Genomic DNA, 24,488 nt, shown 5'->3' with positions numbered 1-24,488 from the left:
TCTGGCTCATTATTTTTTACTGTCAGCCTCTCGCCGTTAACCTTTGTGACACCTGTAAGAGTCCGCTTGTCAGCAGCAATCAAATCGATTTTACAATGCATCATGTCAAATCTCGCTTTTACATAAAGTCGCGCATTGTAAACAGTTAAATATCAAGACCCGATGAGTCAATCAGAAGGGCCATCAACCAGCGCCCATCAACGACTCGGCTTCAGGCGAAAGCGACAACAAGTCGGACGAGCCTGTGATGGCTGCAGGCTCCAGCGGATAAAATGCGACGATAGCGCCCCATGTCTCAATTGCCGCACCCGTGGTAGAGATTGCAGCAAAAGCACCGTATCACTAGTATCAACTCTTCCTCAAGCTCAAGACGAAATTGACAAGCTGAAACGACGGGTCAAAGAGTTGGAGGCTGAACTCTCACAAACGCGCAGTAGCAGAACGTCGCCCGTACAAGCACAAGAGCCAACGCCACCCAGCAGCTCACCTTCTCTCGCGCAACCAGTAACCCAGAAGACCACCAAAACAAAACCTTGGGATGGCGTTTATCTTCGACCAGCACGATCTCCCCATAGTGCATGGTTTGGACCGTCTTCACTTTACTTCTTTACACATCGGCTCAGTACGTTTCTGAGCACCCAGGCTGAGCACATGCTCATTCACCTGGCCAGTAATTTGGAGTTGCGCGGGCAGCCGACAGTTGCTCAGGACTCTTCTAGACTCTTGGCACCATTGACTGGGACTCACGACGAGGCCTTTTATTTGACGCCGATTCAAGAGGAGTATTTTCTCAGTTTGTATTGGGAAACCTACCACACGTCGCTATATGCTATAATCGACGAGGCGAGCTTCAAAAAACACGTTCAGTCACTGTATGTCAATGTACCACCAGGGCTCCCCAGAAAGCAGTCAGCGCTTTTGGATATCATTATCGCTATGTGTATGCAATATCACGTCTCTTCTCGGCCAGCTGGAAAGGAAACGTGTATTGTAGAAGGCAACGACGCTACTCTAGCTGGTCGATGGTATTACAGGCGAGCCCAGACTCTGCTGGCTTGTGAGGTTGAGAGTCCTTCACTATCAACTTTGCAATGCCATTTACTCTGTGGTGTGTATGTCTGTGTTGGCTCTTTCCACAATATGGCAGACAGCATCAGTTCTCTCGCTGTCCGGACTGCCTATATGCTGGGTCTTCATCTGGAACCACCATCGACGTTACCCTCGTGCGAGAGGGAGCTACGAAGACGTTTGTGGTGGTCTGTCTTTGAACTGGATGCTAAAGTTGGTATCAAAGTAGGCCGCCCATTCCTTGTCCGCACTACACACACGATGCCTCAGTTACCCCGAGACAACCTTGCAGCAGCCATTGATTCAGGGTCGACATTTGCTCCTATTGGAGACAACGCTACTTGGCTAAGCTTTAGCCTACAAAGGTTCAAACTTTACCAAACTGCGCGAGAGCTAAACCTGTCCTTCTACGGCTACCAGCTCAAATTTAAAGATGGAGACTCATTCTATAATGACAATGACGCCATGGACGATCTTGCAATGAGTTGGGGTCCACAAACAAGGACTTTAATCGAGTGGACTGCACAAGTTCCTCATCCTCTCAAGAACAAACGCAAGAATGGCGTTGCGTTTTCTTGTGACGGTTCCATACTAGATCTTGAACAGTATGCACCCATCTGGCTGCAAAGACAACGATTATGTCTCGAGCTGGAGTATAATCATCTATGCATCAGTCTTCACCGCCCCTTCATATCTTTTTTACTCTATCAAGGAAGCAATACAATCGCAATGGCTGTCAAGTGCGCGCACCATGCAATAGAGCTGACCAATATCACGCATCAGTCACTGACCATGACGAATGTACTCCAAGGCTGGCACGAGGCCTTTCAGTGGCAGTGGAGTGCGGCCATGACGCTTGTGGGATTCGTAATGGCAAATACACAACATTCTCTTGCGCCAGCCGCTCGAAGATCTATACAATTGGCTGTGTCTGTGCTTGATATGTTCGCACCAAGCTTTGACGCTGCGGCGAAAGCAGCCATTATTGTCCGGACATTGCACACGAACATTGAATCTGTTATGACACAGTTCGAAGCCCAGACAGATCACTTTGTGGGGACAATAAATGAGAATCCATTGTTGGACAGAGCCATCCCTTCACAAGAGGATGTTGATGAAGGTGTTCCGAATCAATTCGATGGTGTTGGAAATGATTTTGATCTTTTGGACATGGCTATGAACGTTGATTTCTGGGCTGAACTGGACATGCTTTTGCCTGGAGGTTTTGGGAGTAACACTATCGTATCATCACAGTCATGAGACGAACTCGTAGCCGTATCTTATTTGGCATGAAAGAGATAGACTACTTTGGCTTTATTTCCGGGTTATCACGTGGAATTTGTTCCAGACTGGTTGATGTATGAATTCTTTATAAATTATGGATCATATTAATCAGAACTACTATTCTGCTCAAACTACATCAACGAGCGAAAGCTATCAACCGTCAAGCCTCGCTCCATTCATACAAAGCCACACTTCACTACTCTAAGCGGATCCTCTGAATACAGTCTGACTGCAATGTCTCAAAAACAGCCACAGCGGCTTCAGCAGTCGATGCAGCACTAGCAGGATTCTGACCAGTGACCAGGCGGCCATCGACAACATGAAAGTCGTCCCAAATGCCAGGAGCACGTTCGTCTTTAGTAGAAGTTAGTTTTTGGCCACTGATAGACAATAGAAGGGAGACTCACAGATTGCACCAAGACGATTTGCAACTTCTTCAACCAGCTCGCGGTCCCAGCTTCGCAATTCCTCCATGATCTTCATCGTGGTCTCGGCTTCGGTGGTGAATCCGGTGATCCTCTTTCCCTTTATGACAGGCTCATTGGTATTGGCATCAATGACATTGGCAAAGATAGCTGCGCCATGGCAAACAGAAGAGACGACTCCACCGTTTGCCCATACTTGAGCAGCAATTTTCTGGAGGGATGTCGCAGTAGGGTAGTCGATCAAAGCTGCATGCCCAGCAGAAGCATAGAACAGCCCGTATTTGGAAGGGTCCAGTTCTGAGGCCTTGGTCATGTTGTCAAGCTTCTTGCGGAAATCGCTGTCGGGGTTGGACCAGGTAGTCAGATCATCACCGTTGAGAAAGTCAGGTTGCTGAGAAAGCCAATCGGGAGTGTAGCTGCCAGTCTCAGAGACAAGGTCCACCTCAAAGCCTGCGGCAGTGAGAACATTGTATGGATGAAGAGCTTCGGTGATAAATAGGCCAGTGGTTTCTGTGCCTTGGAATAGGCTAGCCGAAGCAGAGGTGACGCTGATGAGAGCACGACGAGGAAGAGACATTTTGGTTGGTTGAGTACGATTCGATTCCAAGAGATTCTGGATTGTAATGCAAGAAGTGGATGGCTGAGGTAAATTGCTGTTAGAATAGTATTGCTCGATGAAGGTTGAGTTGCTCTTTTTCAATATGTTTCCTTGGCTGATGATTAGGATAGTTTATATACATTACCAAGGACCATATCTGTACAATGAATCAGATAACATATATCAACTCCTTCTTAGGCTACCAATATCGTCACAAGCGGTATCATGTTGCTGCTAGAGCATGAGTTATTCCTATTGGTTTGGGTAAGAAAGATATGAGTTGTAAGCTACCCGGGAGCCTTTGACGTCATCAATGTAGCCTTTCTTATCTTATCTCGTTGTGCTGACTCCGAACACTCTGAATAATCTAATGAGATGCTGTGGAGACACTAGAGCAGGAGATACTCCTATTGGATATCCAATCTGTCAGCTAGAGGAGTCCCTACGAGTGGCTCGGACATGACCGAATCAATCTTTTTCTTCGACGGAGTCCCGGAGTTGGAAATCGAGTCATGCAACGTTATGACTATACCCACTTGCAAGATTGAACCAAGAGAAGACCTTGGAAGATATTATTGATCACTAATTAAGCTTTTTATTCTTGTGGATATAAGAAGACCCATAGTCCCAATTCAACATGACTTTCAACATCTTCTCTATCCTTGGTCAATCTATAAACAGCGATTGCATTTACTCACTATGACACTATCCAAGACAACACCAGCTGTCTCTCCCGACAGCAAGCTGTTCAAGCCTATCCAAGTTGGCAATGCCAAACTTGACCACCGAATCGTCATGGCACCTTTGACTCGTTACCGTAACGATGACAACCACGTCGCCAAGCCCTTTGTCGAGCGATACTATGCCGAGAGAGCCTCGGCTCCAGGTACACTCGTCATCTCAGAAGCTACTGGTGTCTCAATGCAAGACACTGGCATGCGCCAAGGCCCAGCCTTTGTCACAGACGAACAAGTCGCTGCCTGGACAAAGGTCATTGCTGGTGTCCGCGAAAAGAAGTCCTTCTGGGCGCAGCAGATCTGGGGTCAAGGCCGAGCCTCTGATCCAGAATACCAGAAGGAGCGCGGTTTCAAGTATCGCTCCTCCAGCAATGTTCCTATCGAGGAGGGCGCCCCTGCACCCGAAGCCATGACTGAGGAGGAGATCCAAACTTTTATCCAAGACATGGTTGCCACTTCTCGGCGGGTCATTGACGCTGGCGGCGACATTGTCGAGGTTCACGCCGCTCACGGATACCTTATTGATCAGTTCACATCCGACTCTGTCAACAAGCGAACCGACAAGTGGGGTGGTTCCACTGAGAACCGCGCCCGTCTTCTACTCGAAGTCATCAAGGCTGTTTCCGCAGAGGTCGGCCCTGAAAGAGTTGCCATTCGTCTATCACCCTATGCTTCCTTCCAGGGCGCCGAGTCATCAGACATTAAGGAGCAATACACCTACATCATCAATGAACTCAAGAAGATCGGCCGTCTTGCCTATCTCTCGTTGGTCGAAGCACGCGGTGATCCTGCCAAGCTGCTCGCTCCCGATCAAGATCCCTCAGCGGATTCCAAGACACTCGACTTCATCCTGGAAATCTGGGACAACAACTCACCCGTAATTGTCGCCGGCAACTACAGCCCCGAGTCAGCTGCTGAGGTCCTTGACGGACACTACAGCAAGTGGGATGTTCTCGTTGCTTTCGGTCGACACTTCATTGCCAACCCTGACTTTGTCTGGAGGGTCAAGCATGGCGTTGAGTTGACCAAGTACGACCGAACTACCTTCTACGTCCGCGGTTCAGAGATTGGCTATGTCGATTATCCTTTCTCTCAGGAATATGTTAATGAGCAAAGAGCATGGGCTGTCAAGAACTTGAAGATGCATGCCAAGTAAAGTTCTGTACCTGGACACGCAAGATGGGATGTCGATGTTTGGAAAGCTATCGGCCGGGGATATTTACACGATTGATGACATGATAAAGATAGACAAATTATAGAAATATTGAATAGATAGACAAAATGCCAGTATAAAGTTGAAGAACATTGTAATCTGTGACACTCTGTGTTCGTGACCCCACGGATTCGGAGATTGATAAGAGCGTGAAGGGCGTGATTGACAGGTCTTACGCATATAACAACGTCATCTCTCCCAAATCCATGAAATTAAACCTCAGTTCATCAAAGATCATTCTTCACCCATTATTACTCGCCTAGATAAATAAATAATCGATCCGAAACACGTAATCATCATGGTTGCAAAACTCCTTCTGGAAGGCGGATGTCTTTGTGAATCCGTTCGATACAAGATCACCTTTCCCGAACACCACAATCTTTCTAAAGATACACTGGGCTGCATTTGTCAATGCACTCAGTGCCGCAAACAGACTGGCAGTTTCTTTCTGGCAACACTCACCGTCCCTGTCGCGGCTATCCAATGGCAAGGCGATTCGGAGAGCAAGATAAAACGTTTCAACAAGACAGAGAACATTGATAGAGGCTTCTGCGGCACATGTGGATCGTTTCTCTTCTGGCACCCGCGGGGAAAGGCGATAAGCATCGCCACTGGAAGCCTCGATCCTCTTTACCTGCATGGTGAAGGGGCAGGCAACACGGATGATCGCATCCCAAGTGAAGGTTTCGCGGGACAAATATTCAGTGGATGGTTTAATGTTGAGTTCTGTGAGAGCGAAATTAAGGGTATTACAGACGACATGCCAGTGCTTTTGAAGGGAAAGAGGTGCCAGTGTGATAGCTCGGAAATTTGAGAACATGGCCTTGAAGAGTTGGGAACCATATTGTATACTTAGATGGTGTAGCAAGGTTTAAAATCCCATGTCTCTTCAGGCTAAGACAGGTCGGCAAACTTCCCTACGCGTGGTCAAGACAGTAACTTGTTTTCATTTTGGACAATGCTATTGTGCAAGGACTAAATCACACTCAGTTTTCTGCCAGGCATTGGTAATAATACTGATTGAACTGATGTCCCGTGCTCAAACCATCGAACATGCTGTATTGGTTGTTTGGAATGGTTGGCCGAGGACAATAACTTCCCGTGTTGGTGCTTATTACGGTAACAGGGTAATTGGTGTATTGGGTCAATTCAGTACGAATTGTGTGCAATGTGTGCATGCGTTACTAAATTAGGCATAAGCACCCAGTTCAAGGCGTCAAAACGATTATGTTCAAGCTCTCTTGCTCATGTGCAAATGCGTATCTGGCTGTGTGGAATCGGCATCTTGCTTGTTGCCATGAACAGCGACAAGACCTTGTACAAACAATATTCTTGTTTCCCACAAGGAACAGAACAACAATGAGTTACAAAGATAACGAAGGAACTGTTGAATATGGAGGATTATTGTTCTAGCTCCTATAAAATGTCTGGTATGGCTGCAGAGAAACCAAATTCCAAATCATCAAGTAACCTTCTACTTTCTAAAGCAACTATCGCAACAGAAACCTGTTCATTCAACGACTACTATCATATCTCACTCACTTCACAGACTTTCCAGAGATAAACCTCAAAATGTCTCCATTAAACCTTTACGTCGCTATTTGCAAGGACCGTGGCACTGGTGGTCCTCGTCACTGGATCCTTGTGATGGCCGAAGAGGGTTCTTCCCAGGCCACTTGGTACCATTCAACCGGTGGGCCAACCCAAGGTAAGCCTTACACTGTTGAAATCGAAAACAAGCGATTCAACAGTCATGGAATCGAGAAGTGCCATCTCATCGGTGAGATCTCTCCCAAAGACAAGAACAAGATCAAGTCTGCGGCCCAGCGAGCTCCTGCATTACGCTGCCAGAGGTGGGTCGTCAACGTCCTCGAGGATCTGGAGAAGCGAGGCATCGTTGCTCCCGGGCCTGCGTCTGTTTGGGGTGCTGCCATTGAGGATAGTCCCTACACTGACGATGGCGTTCTAGTCTGCGACGAATCAAGCAGCGACGATGATGGCGGCACTTCGCTTTCTGAATCAAGCAGCGACGATGATGGCGGCACTTCGCTTTCTGATACAAGCAGCAACGATGGTGGTAGCTCCGCTAACACTTCGTTCGTCGCAGATTCCAAGAAGTAATCTCGCAATGAGAACACACAATCGGCTTAGGCTGAGAACGTGTAGGCTCTAGAAGCACTAGAGCTGAGGAGGAGGTTGGTAAGTTGGGTTTTCCTTTGTCAAGCGAGCTGTGAGGCTGTGGGTAGATTGCGCTTGCGGGCAAGCAGCATGTCTTTGTTCTGTCAGTAGCATGAGGGTAGCTGGGTAGGTTGTATGGCGTTGGCGTTTTTCATTTTTTCAGTTAGGACGTATGAGTATTTCATAAAGAATGCAAAGCATGATATCTATCACTTTATGGGCAAATACCCAACCTCGTACAGTTTATTTTCTTTGTGCTCATGTTGACGTAAAAGTGTGAAAAATGATTGATCATGTTACCCTGACGTTTATAAAATGAAGGTTTCTCAGTACAAGCTACAAGCTAGCTGTTCTTTGTTTGGTTCGAATTTGTGACATTATCAATCGGATATGTACTTATTCGGTTTAATAAAGGTATATGTTTTTAATGATCTTTAGGTTATGATTTTGGTTATCTTTAGGTTATACCCAGCTTCTCAGTTTCTTCAGAGTTTTCAACAAAGGTTAAGGTGTCCGCGCAGATCAAATTTTAATAAAGGAACACGCACCTACCCGAAGCAAACAACATGATAACAAAGAGTACAATTTCGTAATGTAATTCCTTGTCTCTTTCTGTTGGTTGTCATTCAGGTGGCTGCCTTAGGCTCCGCGGTTATAAATGAATGCAATGTTGTTTTTGATCACTGCACATTTCCTTCCTTCAACATCACCATCCATCATGAGTACAGACCCTTACATCGTCGAGCCTACTGGGTCTCACACCCACAGTCTAATTCTTCTCCATGGACTTGGCTCAAACGGCGAGAAGTTTGGTCGGGAACTTATTGAAACGGGCATTTCCTCTGATGGCAAATCGTTGCCCGACCTTCTGCCTGGCGCGAGGTTCATCTTTCCAAATTCACAGAAAGGTCGCTCAAGCGTCTTCCGCCGGGTGAGAGTGACCCAGTGGTTCAACGTCGCTTCACTGGACGACCCTTATCATCGCAACGAAACACAACTTAATGGTATGGAAGAGTCATCACGCGAAATCTTTCGTCTCATCAACCAGGAACGTGAAAGAGTACCGGACAAGAACATCATTTTGGGCGGAATCAGCCAAGGGTGCGCTATGGGATTTATGTGCCTGCTTGCGATGGAATTTTCCCTCGGGGGATATATCGGAATTAGCAGCTGGCTTCCCTTTGCTGCTGAGTTCGAAGGCTTCACTAACGCCTCTGACGACGCGTCCTTTTCTGACGAGGATGACAATCCATTTGCTACTTCTGACGACGAAGACGACCCAGGCAACACAAGCGCTCAAGTCTATGGCTACGCCAGAGAACTACTATGTATGGAAGTGGAGGACTCATCGAACCCCAGCTCACTATCAACACCTGTATTTATCGGCCACGGAAAAGCAGACGAGAAGGTCAAGCCTGACCTCGGTGAAGGAGCGTGCCGTATCTTACGTTCAATCGGGTATGATGTACAATGGAAGGGCTATGACGGACTGGGTCATTGGTACAAGGTTCCGGATGAGATTGATGATATCTTGGATTTCATTAGAGAGAAGGTGGGATGGTCATTGTAGCTACAGTCGAGAGCAGAACATGGCATTCATTGCATGAGGTCTGTGACAGTCTATTCGTTAGACTGTTACAGAACGCGAGATTAATAGACTAACTACGGTAATTTGTTAACTTACTTGAGTTTTCAGCTTGTATTTTCGATGATAGATAGATCGTGTCAAGTGAAGCTGTGTACCGCTGTATGAAGGCTGCGATATCGACCACCACCGTCCGTCAACGTCCGAAAGTCACTGACCAACAGCTGAGTATCTCAATTGAGTCGCACAATTTCGCTCTTTCCATTGGCTCTAATATGCACTTGTGGTTGTCCGGTGAAGAAGTCTAATTGCTGGCCAAGCTGTGGGTCAGACGTACATCTTGTGGAATAAATGACCAGGGTTGCATCAATCAGAAAAAAGCCGTCATCGTATAGGGGTCAGTACATCAGTTTGTGGATTTTCGAATCACTGAAAACGCAAGTTCGAGTCTTGCTGACGGCAAAACACCTAAGAATCATTTCTTTTTGCTTTTCGAAGCTCATGATATTACACCTCAACCCTAATGACATGATTCCACATAACCTTTTTTATAAATGTTGATAGAGGGCATTGTCAATCAAACCAACTTTCATATAGAGGCGTAATAATAGGGTAGCCACAGGTTGAGGATTAATAAAAACAGATTCCCAGCATTAATGGAGCTACTAAGTGGACAATGAGGTTATTTCATTGATGAATTCGTAAATAGACCGTGTGTATGTACAGTAACGAGTTCACCCGTGTTCTAAAGTAATGCCATGAACAACATCAATGTTAAGACATTGACTAACCCAAACGCACCTCAGATCCAACACTAATCCTCGAAAACGGCCAATGGTGCGTTTTTGGATATTTCTTTTGTCTTACGAATCTGAATATGGCGTAGTAAAGCGGCAGACATTCCGTTTCAGGTAGACAATCTGGATGCATCAACCGCCAAGGCCTTAATGCTAAAAGCGTCTCTGTCAGTCTCACCCGACCTCAAGCGCTTGAGTCAACTTGGCTTGCTCCGGTTTCTTATTGTTAACTCTCCGCAACAACTCACGTTGTCACGTAGAGTTATGGAAACAGTTATAAAGGCACACATCCGCGATATTTCCAGTTACCATCCAACAATCCCAAACAACACTTTGACCACACATCTCATCCATCACACCATATTTCATCTTTATCTCATCATGAAGGCTTCCATTATCCTCTCGACTTCTGTCTTTGCCAGCACCGCTGTTGCTCGACTGTACAAACGTGATGAGATCGTCGCTAGAGCAGACATGAGCAGTTCAACAAGCGCAGCTCCTATCGCTGCCAGCCCCACGGGAACAGGAGAAGATGGGGCAGAAGAGACTTTATCCACGGACACAGGGGCACCGTCAACGGCCGGCACCGCGACATCTTCAACCAGCGCAAGGCCCTCAATCCCTAACACATACGACTGTGTGAGTGAGTGCAATAGTAACTACGATACATGTCGTACAGCTCCCGGGGCCAACATGTCCACCTGTGCAGCCCAATATGCTGGATGTCTTGGCTACAACCCCTTTGAAGGAGGGTCACTCGTTACACCCACCGCTTGTTCCGCCCCTGCGTCGGACACGCCCAAGCCTACTCAATCTGGCACAAGCGACTGTGTGACTGGGTGTAACGATGACTATAACAAATGTCGTACAGCTCCCGGGGCCAACATGTCCACCTGTGCAGCCCAATATGCTGGATGTCTTGGCTACAACCCTTTTGAAGGAGGATCGCTTGTCACGCCTACTGCTTGTTCTGAAAAACCGCAGCCTACTCAATCGAACACAAACGAGTGTGTCGATAAATGCAACAGCGACTACGATAAATGTCGCACAGCTCCTGATGCCAACATGTCCACCTGTGCAGCTCAGTACTCCCAATGTCTTGGGTACAACCCTTTTGACGGAGCCGGATCGCTTGTCACACCTACTGCTTGTTCTAATGCACCTGGGCCTACTCTTACAGGCACTAGTGCAGTACAGTCATCTATGGTTTCACCATCCCCCCCACAGCAAGACACAACAATGCAGGGGACTGAGAACTACCAACCACCTATCGCTACCTGCACTTCCGACATGTGCATTCAACCCACCATGACTGATCACGAAGCTCCACCAGTGGCGACCGAGTCACATGTTGTGGTTGACGGTGCTGGGAGTCTTCGACCTTGGATGACGTTGATGGCATTGGCAGCGCTGGCCATACTATAAGATCTCTTCCAGGTGCTGAAACAACTTAGCACGCGTGTCAAAGAGGTACTGCCATCGCCCTCTGAAGTGTGACACAGCTCAATCTGTGTTAGATTAGAAATCTTGCCATTTGTAATAGTCCTCCCTGGAACATCAAACAATACAACCGCTTTTCTTTAACTGTCCCTCGTCCAAACCGAGAGAAACCAGATTGTAAATATCCACATCTGCAATGCACAAAACATGGCAGACATAATTGACCCTCAAAACCGTGTACCTTGGCATTGTGCTCACTATGTATTTAACTTTGTTGTTGTGGCAATGTCGTCACGACTTGAGAATGCAATGGCAGTGAAAGGGTTCGGAGAAAGCCTTGTTGTTGACTATCTTCGGAAGGCTCAGTACTGGAGCAAAAGGGCAAGGCTTTGTCTCTTAGCCCATACATAGCCTACTGATTGGTACACTTCATAATAGACAGTACGCAAGTCTTCTAATATTATAAATAGTTATGTGTCCTGGTATTAATATAGCCATCTCTAAAGTGCTGGAGTATGAACAGTATATGTATAAGTATGATCTCTCTTATCTCAATCCTCAAACTGCTGGTTTCCACGGTCTTGACTCTTCAAATCAATCTCAGCAATGAACATCGAAGCCAACAAACCCACTGCGCCGAATCCTGTCATGGTGTAGAAGATGGTTCGAAAACATGTGAGATAAACAGTTAATACGTCATTCAAGGTGTGCTGAGAAATATCCAGAGAAGGAAGTTCTTTGATGAATGCGACGGCTTTCGAAGAATCGGCAAGAGGTGCCAGTGGCCCCTCGAGTGGGACAGAGCTGGATAGGATTGTCTTTGCAAAGACTGTGTTGAAAATTGCAGAAGCAATGGTCAATCCAATCAAGCCGCCAAACATACGAATCGTAAAGAACTGGCCGATGGCCACACCTGTATCTTCCGCTTTCTGAACACTGGCTTGCATTGGCAGGAGCTGAAGACGTAGAAGAGCGACACCTGTTCCCCAAATGACCGGTAGTCCGAAGAGCATGGACGATGAGGAGCTGATTTGAAACAGAGCCAAAATACCAGTGCCTAAAATTAGCAAAACCCATGAAAGCCGCAGGAGCCAGGTGTAGCCACCGAACAAAGGGACCATCATCATTGAGAAGACTGCAATGACAACGCTGGTGATAGAGGTGGGCAACAGAAAGACGGCTGACTTAATTGCAGTTTCCAGGTAAACTACTTGGTAGATCAGCGGCAGATACTGAAGCAATGAAACAAGGATGGCACCGTGCATGAAGCCGCCGATTAAAGTCATGTTGGCTGTCTTGGAATAGAAAAGACGGTGAGGCATGATTGGAACTGCAGGCTTCGACTCAAACCAGACGAAGACGGCGAGCACCACGATACCCAAAAGCATCGGAAGTAACGTTTGCCATGAGCTCCATGGGAACAAAGATCCTGCCCAACTGAGCGGTAGCACGATTATGGTGATACCAGAAACGACCAAGCCCATGCCAATCCAGTCAAGACGTTCGACGTTGCTTGAGTTAACTGTGATGGACCTCAACCTGAGGAAGAAGAACACCAAAGGTGCACCAAATCCAAGAATGGGTAGGTTCACCCATCCAATCCATCGCCAGCTGGCATATGTGGCGAAGAGTGCGCCAACAGAGGGACCAAGGATGTTGCCGACGGCATTCGGTATGCCCATCAATCCGAGGTATGTAGCGCGCTCCTCGAGCGTTGTCATGTCAGTGAGAATGACCTGGACGAGGACATCTATGCCTCCACCTCCGAAGCCCTGAAGCACACGCCCAACAATGATAGTCTTCATATCTTGTGCAACAGCAAAGACTATCGACCCGACGAAAAACAGGCCTATACATGCATAAAGCGGTGGCTTCCGACCGAAAGCATCAGATATGCTTGCCCAGACTGGCTGCATTACCAAACCACATAGTGTATAAGAAAGGTTGGCCCAGAATGACTCCAAGCTTGAGCCATTGAGTTCATTAGCTATAGTCTATGCACATGATTAGTATGACACGGGCTGGTGGTGGTCAGATTGGCTCGCTGTTTACCGGAAGAGCTATGGCAAGTGCTGTGGCATCAATCTGGAATACAAAGAGTATGGCGGCGAGACCAATAAAGGACAATTTAAAAGCCACCGATTTTTTCTGTTTGGGCTGACTCGGTTGGTCTTCCTGCGCCACCTCTAGAGCTTGTCTTTGGGGTTGGTTGTTGGGATCGTCTTCTGTAGCGGGCTTTATAGCTGCTGGCTGTTGGCTTGCAGCCACTGTAGAAATCTTCATGTCGCTTGTTCCAGGGCCACTATGTCGCCATCTGATGAAGTGATTGCCACGATTTCAGCTCAACTTCGTCTCTTAGTTGTGGGCTTTGTTTTATTAGTTGTCTGGCTTTTGTGATCCAGGATTACATTCTGGAGAGGCCTCCTTAAAATTGACCATAAAAGCTAAGTCTACTCAAGGGAATGCGGATACTCGGCAGAAGGATTGTTATCCCTGCATGAAGGCCTCTACACCCATGATCTTTGTGCAGAGATGAGAGCCACGATTCATTGGCTGGCTGAGCAAAACATATGGGTCTAACATGGCATTACTTGGTGCATAAGACTTATGAAAGGGGAATGAATCTCCGAGACGTCAGCCTCTCTATTAGCGCTTACTGCTTACGTCTCCAGTGATGGCTCTACCAAACTTAAGATATACTCAAAAATGACTTCAAATCATACTACCGTGATGCTGAAAACGACAAAGTCCAGCGCTCCGAGGAGACGGACTGGATGCCAAACCTGCCGGTCAGTGCAGTCGTCTTGGGCAGAACCTCGATGCAACTAACATGTGAGTAGAAAAAGGAGGATCAAATGCGATGAGAAGCGACCAGCTTGCACAAAATGCGTTCAGTCTGGATGGAAATGTGATGGCTATCCATCAAACGTAGTTTCGACAATCACTCCGCATAAAGACAGACTTCCAAGGCTGTCGCCTCCCATTCCCCTGTTATCCATCACCAGTTACTCGATCCCCTTCAAAGTCCCTGGGAGCCAAAGAGATCGTCAACTGCTCCACTACTTTTGTGTTCAAGGAGCGTCGGAGATTTCGGGGTTTCTCACTTCCGACTTCTGGTCCGACATTGTTCTTCGAGAGAGTCATCAAGACTCAGCATTACGACAAGCACTTGTTGCCATGAGTTCACTGCATTTAGACTACATCACTTCAGATTCAGTGAACAGCCAAGCTGCAAATGTTGAGATATTGGATAATTACGGCAAGGCCATTCGTACAATAAGGAGGAGACTTGCTCAGCCATCGCCTGACACAACCAAAGTTGCACTTATTTGCTGCATCATATTCTACTGCTGCGAGACTACTCTAGGAAATCCGGATTCAGCTCAACAGCATCTAAGCAATGGCCTTGAACTCTTGAAGTCTATGTCGAGGCACCCAACGGAAATGGAAAAAGATGAGATCAAGGAATTGAAGACAATTTTTGAGCGACTCGATATGCAAGCTAGCTTTTTTCAAGATGACAGGGTACCGACTCTTAGTTTATCAGACTGGGAAACACACAAAGCAGACTATGATGCCCTGGTACCGAAGTCTGGTTTCTCTACGCTACAGGAAGCCAACGAGAGTCTTGTCAAGCTTCAGTCGTGGCTCTACAGCTTCGTCAACAAGAATGCCGATATCCACGATGCAGGCATTGACCTCTTGAGTTCGGTTGTGCTAGATGAGAAAGCCGCGTTGGTTACAGCATACAGCTCCTGGAGGTACGCATTCGAGAATTCTCAACTCATGGATAAATACGATGATCACACCATGTACGGTTACAGATTCCTGCTTGTTCATTTCTGCATCTGCCAGATGATAGTGGAATCCAAGTTCCCGGTCAACGAAGAAGTATTTGGAGCGTCGCCGAACCCAGCTGCGCATCAAATCTTAGACATGGCAGAAACACTGCTTGACTATACGGCTAAGCTGAATTCTTCTCCGAGCGCAACCCAAACTCCTCGTCGAAACTTTTCGTTGGAAAGTGGTGTTGTTGCTCCGCTATTCGCGTTGGCTCTCAAGTGCTCAGATGAGTCAGTAGTTGCAAGAGCCGCACAGATGCTTTCTAAGTCGCAGAGAAGGGAAGGTTTGTATGATGCCCAGTCTATGGCAATGATTCTCACTCATCTGAGGAGATCAAGAGAAAAGGAGAAGAAAGTGGACGCTGAGATTGAAGGCACCAATATCGCTACCAATGCCTTGGAGTATCATATACCAGGCGGCTATGAGGGCGGTGGAATAGATAAGCTACTCGCCTCGATGAGTATATGATACGTTTTATTCTAAGATGTAGTTTGCGAGTCCAAAACTGCCTTGTGATAAATCCCTTGGCAAGCGAAGAAGAATATTTCAACTTGTTGGTAGATGATTGATGCCAAGTGTATAGCACAATTGGAACACCACCAATCATATGGGCAGTTGTACATATGTGTCAGGTTCAGTAAGCATTGTTGCCTAAGGCCTCGTGCGGAGCTGAATATTGAATCGTGTCAGCTTCCAACCTGCCACATTCATTCATCTGAACAAACCATTCATTTCACGATGGAGCCTACATCGTACTCACTACAAGATGTTGAAGACATCATTCGCGCCTGTACGTATCACAGATATGAATTTGATGATCTTCTGGTTCGGACGCCAGACTCGAAGCTTCAAGCGCCATTTCTGCAAACTGCATTCAACACACCGCTATCCTCGAGTCTCGGGACTCTAGATTGCATACCCAAAGAGCTGATGGTCATGGTACTTCGGGAATTGGACATTGCTTCATATCTTCGGTTTCGGGCTGTCAATAAGCGAGCGCGAGCGTTGGCAACGGATAGCCGTGAATACAGCCAAGTTGTGACACACGGATTAGCGGGGTTCAAAACGCTGCTCAGAGTACAGACGGCAGAACTCTTCACCATACCCGGCTACTACCAAGCTCTTATCAGCCCCTTATGCTCCATGTGCACCTCATTTGGGACCTTCATGTCTCTTATGACATGTGAGCGTTTCTGCTTTACATGCTTGGAGATCTCGGTGGATCTTCGTGTTTTGGCCATACCGGCCCCGAAAAGCTACTGCAGGGCAATGAATGTATCGAGACGGGATATTGAGCGAGTATTGGAGCCCAGATTTCGGGTCGTATATGGAAAGTACTCGTTGGTGTCATGGCCCAAAGTCAGGAAGCCAAGATATCTGGTCTCTGTCAACGATGTGTTCAGAAAACTACCTTTGCTTGGTCCCGATGAGTCCATCAACTACTGGAACATGGGCCGGTTACCAGAGCACCAATCTCACATGGATGTAGATCACCATCACTGTTATCGATATATGGCCTGTACTGCGTTTCCATGGTATGACCCCAGCCGAAACAAACTCGAGAGTGGAGTGAGCTGCAAAGGATGTAACTTTCGTGTTGAGCGGTATGTTGCTGCAAATCCTCACAGTGGTGCTCCGCCGTGGGGGTTCAATGACAGAGATCGAATTTATACAGAGAAGGGGTTTTTGAAACATTTCAGGTCATGTGAGCATGCCAGGGAAGTATGGGAATCAGCTCGAGAGCATCAGGTTATCCCGGAGTCGAGATTCACGCTGGAAGGCGGCACTGTCGTCAACCAGCGGTCGCGGCGTACACAGCACTGGTAGCGGGGTTTGTAAAAGGATTTTAGTATGGTTATAATTTGGGAGTTAGGTGTTGGTCTATCGTCACTGGAAGGGAAGGGAAAGGAAAGGAATTGTCTCCCACGAGGTTCAAAAGACAATGCGAAGCTACTCGGTATTGATGAAGGATGTAACGAATCATGAGCACACGGAATTATTCATATTCTTTTCACATAGTCTAGTTAACGAAAGAACATGAAACATCGTCAACTGAATTGTTTTATGTGTATAGACTGAAGGTAAATGAGGACAGACGACCTGGAATAAGTCACAATTCTTTAAACTTTACTTTCCTTCATAAGCATAAAGTGATCCTGCAAGTTGCCCTTCTATCCATTGCAACTCCGTCCATCTCGTTACTGAGTATTATGCAAATTTTCAAGCCTGTTCCAATGCCCTATCAATCTCCGTTTTGTATCGCGAGTTGATCGCACGTCGGTTCAGCTTTTGCGTCGCGGTAACAAGGCCCTGTTGTGATCATTAGCCTTTGAACGCTTCTGCTCGAATGACACTTACAGTAGCAGGAGTCCACTCCTCGGGGGTTATGACAACATCGGCCACAATTTCCATGCTCGACAGTCCAGCCCGTCTGCCAGTTGCTTGAAGATCTTTAAGCAAGGCCTGGCGTACTTTTTTATCAGTATAAATACTGTGTTCGTCAACACCCATGTCTTTGGCGATACCAGCTAGAACCGTCTCGTTAGGCATAACGACGGCGATAGGTCGAGCATGTAGAGAGTCGGCGTATATCATGGCATTCATAACGCCTTGAGCGCCACGATAGATTGAATCGAGCTTTTCCAAAGCGACATATTCACCGCTCAGGAGTTTTACAATATTCTTTATGCGGTCGATGATTCGGAGATGTCCATCAGAGTCGAATTCTCCAACATCCCCAGTCTTGAACCAACCGTCTTCAGTGAAACTTTTCTTTGTTTCTTCTTCATTCTCGTAGTATCCCATCATGACGGCAGGGCCTTTAATCAATATCTCTCCCTGGGGTGTGTCCGCATCTGCCGAGTAGCCGAATTCGGGAACCGATACCAACTTGATTTCTGCAGAGGCTGGGACTGTGCCTATGGAATGCAATGTAAATTCGAGAGGAGAACCTAAAGCACCGACTGCACAGGTTTCCGTGAGACCATAGCCTGTAAACATTGGAGCAAGAACCATAGAGAGAAAGTGCTTCGTTGAGAGCGAAATGGGACTGCCACCATTGAAAAGAAATCGGATTTTGCCGCCAGTCATTTCGCGGATTTTTCCAAAGACGATCCCATCGAGCAGCAACGCCCCAGGTAGATTGTGCTTCACCATGAAGCTCTTGTATGCAAAAGCACGCCAGAACAGAATCTTCAGTAAAACACTGCTGTTCAATCTTGTCATGATGCCCTTTCTGATCATCTCATAGACTTGCGGTACGCCAGGCATGACTGTGGGCTTCAGTGCCCTCATGTCTCCTTCACAGTTCCGAACAGACGTGTCAGAGATAGTTCTGGGGTGTCCGTAACCAACCGTGCCCCCAAAAAACATGGCGAGGTTTTCCAGGGCCATCTCTAGGACGTGGGCAAGTGGAAGATAGGCGAGAAGGACATCGTTTTGTGTTACACAATCTGCCACGCATGTGTATAGCCCGGCAACTAATGTCTCGAGTCAACCATCGTCGCGTTTCCGATTCTGTGGGTTCTTGACTTACCTCCTGCAACCAAATTCTTATGAGCAATCCGTACACCTTTGGGAACTCCACCAGAGCCTGAAGTGTACATGACACAATATAAATCATCTGGCTTAGGAAACACAGGCTCTATCGGAGTGCTTTTACCCAATTCGCATAGCTCAGTGAAATTGACGACTTTGAGCTTTGGGTTTTCAGCCCTGAAAGCTTCTAACATCTCTAGACCGCCAAAGATAGATGACTCGTTGACAATGACGGTATGAACCTTTGACTTTTTCAAGGGCTCGGTCGCTGTTTTGAGCAGATACGGGTCAATGTATATGACTTCAGCCTGACTTTGGAGAAGACTGTGTTCCAGGCCACTCTGCCCGAGAGAGTCATATGCTGTGACAATCGAGATAGATTGTGTAACGCAGCTGTGGGATGTAGCTATCCATTGTGCACTAAGACAGTTAATCGTTATACTCTAAATCTCAGCGGTAGCAATACCTTGAAGACGCAAAGAAGAACAACTTATTCCCAGGTTCCATTCCAAGTTTCCGTAATCCTGAGCCAAGCTGTAGGCAGTGTTGCTCATACTCTTTGTAGGTATAAAACGAAAAAGGGGACAATTCGAAAAAGGCCCATTCCTTATCCACAAGCTGTATCTTACCGTCGACCTTTTTTTCGACTTGGGTTGTTTCTTTGTGGAGCTTGATAAGCTTACGCCAGCCTACGGCTCTGTGGTCTGGATACAATCGTGCACTGCGACGAACAATGTCAAAAACTGTGTGGACATCGTCGGCAGGTCGTTCAACGAGACCATCGCGAGCTTGAGGGTGCCGGCGCGGAATAGTTTCGCCAGGTTTTTTCTCGTAGCCTGGTGTTTCGATAGTGAAAGGTGGTTTATGAACCTGATATAAGGGTGTTACCCCTGTTGTATGTGCCATATTGTCAAGCTGTGCTGACAAAGGACTTGTATTGCTAGTGTGGAGTATGCGAAGTAGACACGAGATGGAAGCTAAACCGGAGATCTTGCATTCAATTGAGAATCAAGACTGAGACTTTGCAAATAAAAGGTTCAAGATTCGGCTTCCGGGGCAACAAGACTTGAGGAATAATAATGAATGGATCAAGGTCAAAGTCCCAACAAAAATGAGTAGCGGCCCCAGCGTGTATGTACTCGTACTCCGTAAGGTCCGCCATTAACAGAGCCGAGATTGCTGTCTTACCTCCGGACGTATCGGCAACTTTACATGTCATACCCCACCACCGTTGCAGGCTCTTGTGTTTAGCCGCTTTTGTCTTGTCCGACATTGTGTTCTTGAGACTAGGATAAGGATCAGTATAGGGATCAGAGTCTGGGCAAGTTGACTAACATGGAGGCTTGGTCTTTTTATGTGCACCTGACCACTTGGCGTATAATCTAAAATAGTATATAATATAAAATCCACTTTTTAATAGGGTATACCTCTTTATAGTATTAGTTGCCTAAGTAATTAATATATACTTTTTATTTTATTCTAGTTTATATAAACTATATATAAAGAAAGGGGTTTTATATATATAATTAAAAATATAATAAAAGATTTTATTTAGGTTTTATTTAGCTTTTATTAAGGTTTTATTAACCTTTTACTTTATATATATTAATATTTATAGTTAATTAAATAATAATTATATTTTAATATAATTAATAAGTTATTTAGCTATAATATATAAATTATAATAGCTCTTTTAAATAGATATTAATATTTTATAATATTAATAAAACTTTATAATAACCTTAATACTTTATTTATTTAGTTTTATTTAAAAAAAATCTTTAAAATAAAAAATATTATATTTTAAAATTAATATAATTTCTATAAAAATAAAATAATTAAAATATATTTATTAAAAAGAATAATCTTTTTAATAATAAAAAAAAGTATTTAATTATATTTTTTAATCTTTTTAAATATAAAGATATTAATATTATAAGCTATAATTAATATTAATTTATTATTTATATAATTAATAAATTAAATTTATAAGATAAAATTAACTTTATTAATTTAATTAAATTATTAAATAAAAATATATTTTTTTTTAACCTTTAAATATTACTTAAGGTAAAAGTATTCTTATAAGTAAAAAAACAAAGAATTAAGTTATAATTAAGTTATAATTATATTACTTTATAGATTATAATTAAGTTATAATTAAGTTATAATCTAGTTATAATCTATAGAATAACTTATAAAATAATTTAATTATAACCTAGTTATAACTTAATTATAATATATTAAAGATTAATACCTTAATTAACTTATAATAATATTAGATATTTTCTATTATTTCTATATATAATACTATTAATATTTCTCTTATTATTACTATTAAAAGGCTTATTTATAGTTAAATTATACTTAATTAGCTTAATATTTATCCTAATAGAATTATATATATTATTTTATTATTTAGCTAAGTAATAGCTAATATACTTAACCTAAAGGATTATATAAGTTAATAATAAAAGTAATTAATTATTTCTTATTTATAAATTTAACTTAAATCTAATACTTATATAAGTAAATAAAAACCTACTTTTTATTATATTATTCTCTATACTTTAATATAGATTATAATATCTATAAATATTAATATAATAATATTCTTATATACCTTTTTCTTTTAATATATCTTAAATAGATTTTACTTTAAATTATTATAAATAATCTTATAAATAAAGTTTATTCTCTATAGGAGAATATTAAAACCTTATTACTTTATTAAAAAGCTATTCTATATAACCCCTATATAACCTTATTAATATATTAATTTAATATAGATAAATAGACTTAGAATATTCTATATTAATTTAACTTTAAGTAGAATTATAAGCTATATTATAATAACTATAAGCCTATTTTTATTTTCTATAAAGTAAATAAATAACTATAATTAAAATAGTTATAATTCTTTAATATCTTATAGTTAATATTAAGCTAATAAAGAGCTATTAAATATATTAATTAATAGTTATATAAGTAAAAATTATATTATTTCTTTATAATACCTTAGAAATTCTTTAACTAAATAAATATTATTTAATAATTAATTATAAGCAAAGAACTATTTAATTTTAATTATTATTATAAAGTATTACTTTATAATAGCTATATATAATTATATAGTATATTAATATAATCTTAATAAAAGCTTAATTAAATAGTTTAATAATATCTATAAAAGAGAATTATAGCTAAGGTTTTAGCTAAATAGAATATATTTTATATAATACTATTAGCTAGCTTATTATCTTAAAAGATCTTTTAGCTATATTATATATAATATAGATTTTAGCTAATATATATTCTTATTTATAGCTATAGTTAATTAAAACTTTTTTATTAATTTAAGAGATAATCTTTAATATTATTTAACTTAAAAATAACTAGTTTTATATACTAAGTATATTAGCTATAACTTTAATATAATATTAATTAATTATTAATATAGCTTTACTTTTACTATTATTTAAAATATAAGAATTCTATATAAAATTTAATAGTATAATATTTAATTTAATTTACTAAAGCCTTATTAATACTAAGAAAGTCTAATAATTAATATAGCTTTAATATAAATTAGTCTTCTTAAAAGGTAATAGTATTTTTAATATAATATATTAATATTAATATTAAAAAGGCAAGCTAAATTAAGTAAATTAAAGAGTTTTCTTTATATAATTACTATTAATTATTATATACTATATCTATTAAGCTATATAGAATAATATAAATTACCTTATTATTTATTTTTATATAAAGTAATTAGAAAGATTATTTAATACTAATTTATTTAAAATTAATATATTATTTTAAAGAATTATAAAATTAAAAGATTTTAAATTAATCCTTATTAAATAATTATTAAAATCCTAATTAAATATAATCTTTATATAAATATAATATCTATAAAAGATATATTAATTACTAATATAATTATAATCTATATATAAGTATTTACTAATTTAAAAGACTCTTTTATATATTATTAAGTCTTTAAAAGCCTTAATAAATATATAAGGAAATTACTTAATAGGCTTTTCTATTAGTATTATATTAGCCTATTTAATAATAGGTTTTAAGCTATTATTATAGATTAAAATCCCTATTAAATTACTAATAAAATACCCTTTAAACCTTAATAATATCTTTACTTATTATATTATTTAAGTCTTATTAAATATTTTTATAAGATTAACCTATATAGTTAACTATAATAATAGTATATAATAAATATAAATATTTTATATTAAATTTATTTTTAATAAGAAATTAAGAAAATCCTATTATAATACTACTTATTATTTAATATAATAATATTACTAATAGATATAAAAATAATAGAATTATATATAGAAACTTTAAGAAGATTTAATATAAATTTAATATAAAGTAAAATATATATTATAAATATATTAATCTTCCTCCTATTTAATATTAACTTATTATATATTAACTATTTATAATTAAGTAAAATATAAGAAAAATTAAGTTATTATAATATACCTTAATTACTTTGTATTACTTATTTTAAATTAAATTTAAGATATAGTTTATATTAATATAAATATAATAAAGTCTTTATATTTCTATTATTATAGCTATAGGAAATGCCTTTTATTACTTTATATAATTTTAATATAAGTTATATTTAATATTAATTATAAGATAAATATTAATATAGCTTATTAAATCCTTTATTATTAATTAATAGTATTTTAAGCTATAAGAAAAAGCAAATAAAAATAGTCTAATATTATTATATAAAGGTTATATAATATTATAATACTTTAAAAAGCAGGATTTTAATATATATTTATATGCCTTTATAAATATAATTATAATATTAATTAAATCTTAATTTAAGCTTAGTAAAGTAAAAATATAAAGTTAAAGAATTAATAATTATTAATTTTAGTTTTTAATTTAATAAATAATAATAATAATTTTCTTAATTTATAAGATATTTTTAAAATAATATTATTAAGTATATTAAGGCTTTTAAAAGTAATTAATATTAAAAAAAAGCTTTAAGATATTTAATTATAAAAGTCTTTAAAGTATATTATTACTATAGACTTATTAATATATAGGATTACTATTAACTAGGTTATAGGTAAGTTTAATTTAATATTTCTTAAGCTTTTAACTTAAAATAATAGAGGTAAGATTAAAAAAAAGAAAAAGAAAAGAATTAAAAAGATAAAGAAATTATTAAGACTCTATAGCTATAACTTTAACTTATAAAAGTAAAAAGAGAATTACTTAAAAGTAAAGTAATTAAGTTATAGTTAAAGCTTTAATTTAAGTAAAAATAAAAAGAAAAAGAAATAAATATAAGATTATAATTAAGCTTTTATTAATATATTATTAAGCTTTAATATAGTAATTTACTTAAATCTAATAGTTTAATTCCTAGCTTTTATTATTACTTAGGCAAGTAATACCTTTCTCTTTATAATTAAAGTAAATAATATTAAATTAAATATTAAATTACCTTTAAATAATATTAAAAAGAGGCTATATATATATATTAATAAGAAATAAATAAATAAAAGAGGTATAAATAATTACTATTTTTAATCTTATATAAAATAATATATAAGTTTCTATAGTTATAATAACTAAAGATAAAGCTTTATTAAGCTAAATCTTTATTTATATAATAAATAATATTAAGTTATCTTTATATTAAGCTTTAGTAAATAAATTATTTAAATTCTATTTATTTTCTTTTAAAGTTAAAGTATTATTTAAATATAATATTAAATTAA

At 40.7% G+C, this 24,488-nt stretch overlaps 11 protein-coding genes across 11 annotated transcripts; 8 read left to right on the top strand and 3 right to left on the bottom strand.

Annotated features, from left to right (window-relative positions):
- Positions 1-162: 162 nt before the first annotated feature.
- FSST1_008323 (transcription factor domain-containing protein) lies at positions 163-2,328 on the top strand (the record flags this gene model as incomplete). Its single annotated transcript, XM_083225196.1, has 1 exon — positions 163-2,328. The coding sequence occupies one exon, from the start codon at positions 163-165 to the stop codon at positions 2,326-2,328; it is 2,166 nt and encodes a 721-aa protein (XP_083084284.1).
- A 220-nt stretch (positions 2,329-2,548) lies between these two features.
- Positions 2,549-3,354, bottom strand: FSST1_008322 (class I glutamine amidotransferase-like protein; the record flags this gene model as incomplete). Its single annotated transcript, XM_083225194.1, has 2 exons — positions 2,549-2,706; positions 2,760-3,354. The coding sequence occupies 2 exons, from the start codon at positions 3,352-3,354 to the stop codon at positions 2,549-2,551; spliced, it is 753 nt and encodes a 250-aa protein (XP_083084283.1).
- A 720-nt stretch (positions 3,355-4,074) lies between these two features.
- FSST1_008321 (alkene reductase) lies at positions 4,075-5,268 on the top strand (the record flags this gene model as incomplete). Its single annotated transcript, XM_083225193.1, has 1 exon — positions 4,075-5,268. The coding sequence occupies one exon, from the start codon at positions 4,075-4,077 to the stop codon at positions 5,266-5,268; it is 1,194 nt and encodes a 397-aa protein (XP_083084282.1).
- Positions 5,269-5,623: 355 nt separating this feature from the next.
- FSST1_008320 (GFA family protein) lies at positions 5,624-6,139 on the top strand (the record flags this gene model as incomplete). Its single annotated transcript, XM_083225192.1, has 1 exon — positions 5,624-6,139. One exon carries the CDS (start codon positions 5,624-5,626, stop codon positions 6,137-6,139), a length of 516 nt encoding a protein of 171 aa, XP_083084281.1.
- An 833-nt stretch (positions 6,140-6,972) lies between these two features.
- Positions 6,973-7,446, top strand: FSST1_008319 (uncharacterized protein; the record flags this gene model as incomplete). The annotated part of the gene is made up of 1 exon (XM_083225191.1): positions 6,973-7,446. One exon carries the CDS (start codon positions 6,973-6,975, stop codon positions 7,444-7,446), a length of 474 nt encoding a protein of 157 aa, XP_083084280.1.
- A 775-nt stretch (positions 7,447-8,221) lies between these two features.
- FSST1_008318 (alpha/beta hydrolase) lies at positions 8,222-9,073 on the top strand (the record flags this gene model as incomplete). Its single annotated transcript, XM_083225190.1, has 1 exon — positions 8,222-9,073. The coding sequence occupies one exon, from the start codon at positions 8,222-8,224 to the stop codon at positions 9,071-9,073; it is 852 nt and encodes a 283-aa protein (XP_083084279.1).
- Positions 9,074-10,266: 1,193 nt separating this feature from the next.
- On the top strand, positions 10,267-11,310 carry FSST1_008317 (uncharacterized protein; the record flags this gene model as incomplete). The annotated part of the gene is made up of 1 exon (XM_083225189.1): positions 10,267-11,310. One exon carries the CDS (start codon positions 10,267-10,269, stop codon positions 11,308-11,310), a length of 1,044 nt encoding a protein of 347 aa, XP_083084278.1.
- Positions 11,311-11,876: 566 nt separating this feature from the next.
- Positions 11,877-13,608, bottom strand: FSST1_008316 (major facilitator superfamily domain-containing protein; the record flags this gene model as incomplete). The annotated part of the gene is made up of 2 exons (XM_083225188.1): positions 11,877-13,319; positions 13,378-13,608. 2 exons carry the CDS (start codon positions 13,606-13,608, stop codon positions 11,877-11,879), a joined length of 1,674 nt encoding a protein of 557 aa, XP_083084277.1.
- Positions 13,609-14,031: 423 nt separating this feature from the next.
- Positions 14,032-15,636, top strand: FSST1_008315 (Zn(II)2Cys6 transcription factor; the record flags this gene model as incomplete). The annotated part of the gene is made up of 2 exons (XM_083225187.1): positions 14,032-14,114; positions 14,166-15,636. The coding sequence occupies 2 exons, from the start codon at positions 14,032-14,034 to the stop codon at positions 15,634-15,636; spliced, it is 1,554 nt and encodes a 517-aa protein (XP_083084276.1).
- Positions 15,637-15,906: 270 nt separating this feature from the next.
- On the top strand, positions 15,907-16,995 carry FSST1_008314 (uncharacterized protein; the record flags this gene model as incomplete). Its single annotated transcript, XM_083225186.1, has 1 exon — positions 15,907-16,995. The coding sequence occupies one exon, from the start codon at positions 15,907-15,909 to the stop codon at positions 16,993-16,995; it is 1,089 nt and encodes a 362-aa protein (XP_083084275.1).
- Positions 16,996-17,388: 393 nt separating this feature from the next.
- Positions 17,389-19,611, bottom strand: FSST1_008313 (uncharacterized protein; the record flags this gene model as incomplete). The annotated part of the gene is made up of 4 exons (XM_083225185.1): positions 17,389-17,478; positions 17,527-18,647; positions 18,704-19,125; positions 19,172-19,611. 4 exons carry the CDS (start codon positions 19,609-19,611, stop codon positions 17,389-17,391), a joined length of 2,073 nt encoding a protein of 690 aa, XP_083084274.1.
- Positions 19,612-24,488: the final 4,877 nt, after the last annotated feature.

Source organism: Fusarium sambucinum, chromosome II (genome assembly GCF_050947815.1).
Source record: "Fusarium sambucinum isolate potato_lamoka chromosome II, whole genome shotgun sequence".
Lineage (NCBI taxonomy): Eukaryota > Fungi > Ascomycota > Sordariomycetes > Hypocreales > Nectriaceae > Fusarium > Fusarium sambucinum.
This window is presented reverse-complemented; position numbering and strand designations above follow the sequence as displayed.